At 30.9% G+C, this 7,388-nt stretch overlaps 1 protein-coding gene across 1 annotated transcript in view; it reads left to right on the top strand.

Annotated features, from left to right (window-relative positions):
• Window positions 1-844: 844 nt before the first annotated feature.
• LOC106478392 (elongation factor 1-beta-like) overlaps window positions 845-7,388 on the top strand; it is a 19,050-nt gene continuing 12,506 nt past the window's right edge. Inside the window, exons 1-2 of the mRNA XM_013938933.2 lie at window positions 845-1,002; window positions 4,985-5,107. Of these exons, the coding sequence (XP_013794387.1) occupies window positions 923-1,002; window positions 4,985-5,107 (203 nt within the window). The 5' untranslated portion in view covers window positions 845-922. The remainder of the gene's footprint in view (window positions 1,003-4,984; window positions 5,108-7,388) is intronic.

The following is a 7,388-nucleotide window of genomic DNA, read 5'->3' as shown; positions in this document are numbered from 1 at the left end:
TTTTCGAAATTTGCATTGCTAAATTATGGAAAATCCGTTATTAAAACCAAAACAACTTTTATGAAGTTTAAATTCGTAGGCCTGTGTTATTTAAAAACCCAATTGACAAGACAAATTATTTTTCTCTACTCTGTTTTTTACTATACAATCTGCGATAAATTCACTTACATTACCCTGGGGGTTTTCACAGTTGTACACAGAAACTTCAAATAATTGTTCAATTACCTTAGAACACCCTTGGACAAGACAAATTATTTTCCTTTATCTCTGTTATTACAATACCACTGTAAAAACTCATTTGAAATATTGCCCGTTATGGCTAAACTAACAACCATGCAGTCTAACTTCTATTTCACTAACTTGACGTTTTTTGACTTAACCTGCGCTTACTTGGTCGCATATATATATGGGGCGTCAATTTACAACAACTGACCTACACACAACATACAACTTCTACCGAGTTATGCAACGAAATTTGTTATAACTATTGCCTTTAACATAATCAACTGTAACACTTGTTATGAAAACTAAATAATCATTAGACATTAGATCACTAAATAACAACTTTTACACTAAATAGTTTTTGTATATCCAACAATTAGACGATAAACAAATATAAACAGTTTACTTGTATTTGTTTTCTATCAACCAATTATAATAGAACTTATGCTATCTGTGCTGTCCCTTTTTCGGGGATATAACTTCGAATTTTATACTTTTAGTTTTTATTTACTTTTGTCTTGTTTCAGTAAAGAAAATTATATTACATATATATTTTTTTTGTATGGAAAATTGTACGTTATAGTAATATGTTTTCGATAAAATGTAGGGGGATCTAGTTCTTTTTGGTGGCCAGAGCATTTTGGGTGAACACGTGTCTTATAAAGTTAGAAAGAGTTTATTTTTTTAATAAAAAAATAAAATGGGTTTTGGTGATCTAAAAAGCGAATCTGGTGTAAAAGCACTAAATGATTATTTGTGTGATCGCAGTTACATTGAAGGGTTTGTATTTATTTAGTTAAAGTAATATAATTACGAACCCTAACCCGAGTAACCCATGATTAATTATTAACTAATGATTAAGTTAATACTAATAGTAACACTAACACGTTATTCATAACTTGTGAGTTGTAGAAAAACAGTTTGGCCGCTTTACAATTTTAATCGCTTTTAAAGTTAAGACGCCGGAGTAAGTCGTATGTAATATTAGTTTAACGTCATTTGAAATTTAATAATGCCATTAAATGATTAATGGTTAATAAAAATAAACTTAAAATTGTAGGCTATGAATTGAATATGATGGATTTTACATATTGCCTCTGCACTGCAGTTTCCTAGACAGTAGACGTATTTGTAATAAAAGTTGCAGTGGACTAATCTGAGCAAAGGTTTTTATGCTCATATTAAAGTAATGTATTGACAACAATGAACCATTTAACCCTTAAAGTTTTTAAGACTGTTCTTGAACATCTACTCTTGAGAAAAGTACAAATCTAAACCCATCCTGTATTACTTCTATTAAATTCCTGTAAATAGTATAGTGCTGGTTTCCACTACTGCTGATAGCTCATTCTTTAGGCTTAAGTCAATCACATCTTTTGCCTCGTAATCAATATGTCTAACTCTTAACTTCTAAGTATAAATTAGTGGTTCTCTAACTTTTCTTCTGCGGACCACTTTAGCAGGGAAAAAGACCCCACTGACCACCTTTTATCATTAAACCTGCTGGTGAATAACTTGGATGTTTGATGTTATTCACAGGAAAATTAAAAAATAGCATGACGGTAAAAGAGAATATTATAATAGGGGTAGATAAGTCACTGAAGTCTTCAAAGCAGTGCTTCATTGCCAATACCTAGTAAAGCTAATAGTAGGGTCTATTTATATCAGTGATTCTCAAAGGTCCTCCAGATGGTCTGCAGGATGATCCGAAATGCAAGTCACTGACATGCAATGCCATGGTCGAGATTATCCGAGAGAAAATAACAGGTGTGATAAAACTAGGACATGCTTACAACTGAATTTAGTTGAATAGAGTAACAAACCAAGGTAAATATGAAATTTATTTAAATGCTGTTTTCCATCTTTTGAAGTTATCTGTTGACAGTCTTATTTCACATCATAGTAATCATTAAATGAGTCAGGCTAGTTGTTACTTGTTTTTTAGTAGAATTAGTAACATCAGGCAGTTTTCACTACATGGCATCAGTAAAATCAAATTATTAAAACTATATAATAGTTCTAAGTCACTCCTGCTAGAGCTTAAATTAAGCAAGATTAAGTTTAACTGTCTATCAACTGTAACGTTTTTAATACTTTCTTTATGCTCACCCATTTGTATTAATTTAATTCAATTGAAATGTATGATAGGCCTGCAAAAATAATTTCTTCTTAAAATAGAAGATATTTTAAATTGATGAAGTAACAAGATTAGTCTTTGTACTAAAATTTTATATGAATAACAAGATGAAATTGTGGTACAAGTAAAATAAAGTACAAATCTTTCGAATATTTAATATTAATTTCAATAATCAGTTGTCACCACAGTATATTCCTGAATATGCTGCTGTAACTAGAAAGTTACTTCACAGACTTTCAAATGCATTTTTTATTCTGTCTGTGTGTGAAGAACTACATTATGCTAATCTGAAGAAGTTAAAAGACAATACCATCAGCAAATTTATTTATTTTCTAATTATGCCTTATAAATGTTATTAATGGAAATATGAAAAAACAAAAGCCCAAGCAGTGACTACTGTTGCACTCTAATTAACTAGTTTTTACACAATCCCTATTGATATGATTTTCTTAGATAATTTTAGTGTGGCACATTTTCAAATGCTTGTTAAAAATTTAATAACATGAAGTTTACATCTTTGCCATCATCCAGATAACACCCTCAGAAAAAAGGTAACAGATTAGTATGGCAAGATTTTAAATCTTGTAATAGAAAGGAATGTGGTTCAAATGCTGAAATATCTATATGATAAGATTCAGTGTCTGTGTGTCATGTAACTCCTAAACTGCTGGTGGCACTGACTTCTAAATGGTACCAAACAAGTTGTCTCATTCCTGAGGTCTGCACAAAGGTAAAATTTTTGGGGAACCTGGGCATTTCCCAAAAAACCCTTCTCCTATAGTGCTGGACTCACCAACTCCTACCTGGGGCCAATTGAATTGTCTCAGCTACAAGATTTGCACAAAAGTAAAACTTTTCATCCAATCTCTTGGGGAACCTGGGTATTTTTTGCAAACACTTTTATGGGGATCCCAAATTTGGCATTGATTTACATTAGAGCACATAAATAAGTAGGCCTACTAATTACTCTTTGTAACTTGGTTAAAGAAATTAAACTTGCATTATAAGCAGCAATGATCATTAAACTGAAAAAGTGCAAAATAGTAGTTTAAGCATTAAATTTGTATTATACCAACCCAGTAAATGTGGGCCATAGGCTTACAGGTTTGCTACTACTTAATATGATAAGACTTGGGAAGAGTTTTCCAAACTGACTAATTTCTTTAAATTTAAAAACTATTATTTCTAAGATTCCTTTTATGTTGAAGTTACTAATTTACAAAATAAAGCTTCAAATTCTGAAGAGATTTATCTTAAAACTTCAGGAACCTTAACAAAGAATTTGTGGAGGTTTAACCATTATCTTTTAAAAGTCTCTTGACACTTGGGACCTTCTTAATGATTTTAAGACTGAATTTTTTCTCCATTTTGAAAAAAGGATCAAGAGAAGATTTGGAAACTATAAGAAAATGAAGTTGGCTTCTAATGTTAGCAAGGCATTTAATTCTGTTGTCAAAATTATTGGAAAGTTACACTTTAAATTATGATTTGAGTATGGTTTTAGAGCAAGATGTCATTCAACACATTAGTTTGCAAGTTTTTTGCTTATGGCATTACGGGAAGAATTAAGTGTATTGAAAATAAACTTAATGCCAAAATGTGTTTTGGAGCTTTTGTTATTTTTGTTAGTGGTATAATTTCTTGGACAATAATTCTTCTGAGTTCACTGAAATGTTGAGAATGTTTTTCTTACATATATTTACAGTCATGGTAATGGTCCATAATGTAAAATTGAGGAGTGTAAAGTAATGCATTTGAGTATGGATATTGGAAAGGATGTCTTTTATGAAATGAACATTGTTGCAGTAGGAAAAAAGGAGGAGGATTTAAATGTGATTGTTGATAAAAACCCTAAAGTCAACTGGGTGCTTAACTGTGGTAAATAAATGAAATAATAGTCAGTTCTGTTTATCCTTATTTGTATGTCTGGGGGTCAAAATGCACAATCCATTACCATTTACAGAGTGCCATTCAAGATATATATTTGATGTCAGGGTTATCAGCTATTCATTTTACTCTACATTACTGATTTAGTGACCATTCATGGTAGAGAAGAATATATACCAAATACAGTATACAGTGAAACTGAAAGAAACAGATGCACATTTCAGAGGTTCTGGAGGCTATGTAAATATAATATGCAAATTATAAGATGGACAATAGTATCTGTATTCTTCACATGAATATCACCTTGCATTCCAACTAGTCAGAGTCCAAGTTAGACTTAAGTCATTTCCCAGACGTATCTTGAGTACAAATATCTTTGTAATTCATCTTTTGTGTACAACAGACTTGTACATTTTACTGAAAGCTTGCTACATTTCTTGTAGATACACTTAGTAAATTTGGAATTATAGTCAGTGTTTCTTCTCTGATATGGGGTTGGTCCAATGGACTAAGCCTATTCACCTTCATTTATTAGTTTTTTTAACTTGAGAACCAGAACCATTCTGGTGAGGTTTGTTTATCTGTCATATTATGCTGCCACATTTTGTAAAATGAGTAAGTTTTTAAAAAATGAAAGTAAAGAAAAATTAAAGCAGAGAAGTCTTTTTCAATTTATTGTACATATATTTTTTAAAGTTCTATGAGCTTCATTAATTACATTTTTTTTCTATATAATAGATATCAGCCTTCTCAAGCTGATACTGTGGTGTTTGACACTTTGAAGAATCCTCCAGCAGCTTCCTTTCCTCATGCTCTGCGTTGGTACAATCATATTGCATCATATGGAGGAGAACGGAGCAAGTATGTTACGTTTATGAATTGCATATGAATGATCAATTGCATTGCAAAATCTTTGAAAGTAAATTCTGTTATAAGATACAACACCATAGTTCACTTTGTGTAGTTTCTTTGCATATTGGAAGGCTTTTGTAGGCTTAATAATTGTGGTATATGCCTCAAAATCAGCAGTTGCTTGTCAGTTTTATCGAATTGCATGATAACTGAAAGTGGACCTGCAGTTTTTGCTCATCTAAACTTGTATACCTGATAACATGTTTTTAACTGAAATGTCTATTATACATAGATTTAATTTTCAGTACAAATCTTAGAATAGAGTTGAGTTCAATTTTACAGTAGGTATAGTTACAACAAAATTGGGTGTAGATAAAGCCATTAAATGAAATCCCTTACTGAATCATTTTGTTTTCATTTCCAAGCATTTGGGATATTACTTAACTAATGTAATTGAGCATGTAACTTTGTCATACTCTTTGTATGCACTCAGAATTTCACTTGACTCCTACCCTGCCAAAATTTATATTTGTTCTTTAAGCCGTACCATTTTCACCACTAAATACAAAAAATGATGCACTGACATTGTCAGTTCCTCTAACAATCTTAAACACCTCCATCAGATCCCTCTAGCTTTACTTTATTCAAGTGAAAATAATTCTCGATATCACAAACTGTCTTCGTATGATGACCTTTATATACCAGGTATCATCCTAGTATCCCTCTCTTAAATTGTTTTAAAGTTCAGTGTCCTTTCTAAGGTAAGGAGCACAAGACTGAATACAATATTCCAAATGGGGCCTAACTAGTGACCTTTACAATGAAATAATTTCTTTAAGACTAGTATTCCTAAAGATACGATGCAAAATCCTATTTGCCTTACCTCAAGTAACAACACACTATTTAGATGACTTCACTGTATGAATAGAGGGTGAACACCGTACACTCATTATATTTTAGGAACTCCATTTTTCATTCTTCTGTTTGCACTGTTAGTTGTTTTGAGTAGTGTTTTTAGATGGTTTTAATTTTGCTATTTTATCTTCATTTTGGATACCCCTGTACAATCCACACACACTTTCCTGTAGGAATCTAACCCCGGATGGTTTAAGATACTGATCAACTAAAATACCAAGATACTTTTCTTCCATAACAATTTTAAGGTTATTCCTATCAAAATTTGAATTACAGTTAACCCACATGCACTGCTTTGCATTTATTATAATCAAAAGTCATCTGGTGTTTATTTGCCCAATTCACTGATTAGTTGAAACTAATTGGGCATTTTTGTAGTTAGTATATATTAGATTTAACAGTATATATATATATATATATATATAATTTATGATTTAATGAATTATTTATGGTTAAAAAGATGTTCTTTTTTATTAATATATATTCAGTTTACTGTGTTATAGTTGTTTTGCTTCAATTATATAATATAAATTATTTCATCCTTAAGAACTTCATAATTTTCAAAACTATAGATGATTGTGGTAATATTGTAATAGTTTTAAATCACTATCATTTGTGCCATTGCTGTGCATGACCCAAAACATTTAAGTAACTTGACTGTTAAAAGCAATTTAACGAGGACTCTCACAGGTCTGACATGAAAATCTTGGAGAGAATCTCAGTTTTGAGAAAAACAATTTCTATAAAATTTTACTCATAAAATGGGAAATTTTTTTGTCTTGACAACACTGATCAATGACAGGCTTTTAACGATGTACTTCCATCTCAAGTGAACCAACATCATATAAAATAAACTCAAAACTCATTTGGCAGAAATCTAAAATCACAAAATTATTTATAGGATAAAGAACATGGTTGTTTTAAATTTTTCTTAGTTCCATTCTAAAAAATAATTAGCACTATTTTTAACATAAGTTTTTTATCAAATATTGTCAAAATGTCATCAATAGAGAGAAAGAGAAAAGCAAATCCAAATAGTAACAGTATAATTGAATGAGTGTCATAAACCTAACCACCGTGCATGAAATTGTCCGATACTTGCCATTAAAGTGAGCCCGTCAGCTTGAGAAGACTGCCCGTTATTTAAACAGTGATCAATCAATGACAGGATATTTTGAGAGACATTTAGGGCTCCATACGAAATATTCTTTTGCTTTTAAGAGTAAATACAGTACTATGATGTAAGTTTTTAATATTATTTTGTATGTGTTAAATTTTTGAAATCAGATCTCAATAAAATCTAGTAAAACTGGTTACATGATTATACTTGTAATTATCATACCTTATGATCGCTGATACACATGACAGCACTCTT

Source organism: Limulus polyphemus, unplaced genomic scaffold (genome assembly GCF_000517525.1).
Source record: "Limulus polyphemus unplaced genomic scaffold, Limulus_polyphemus-2.1.2 Scaffold207, whole genome shotgun sequence".
NCBI lineage: Eukaryota > Metazoa > Arthropoda > Merostomata > Xiphosura > Limulidae > Limulus > Limulus polyphemus.
The sequence above is the reverse complement of the archived record's forward strand: the minus strand, read 5'-3'. Positions and strand labels throughout refer to the sequence as shown.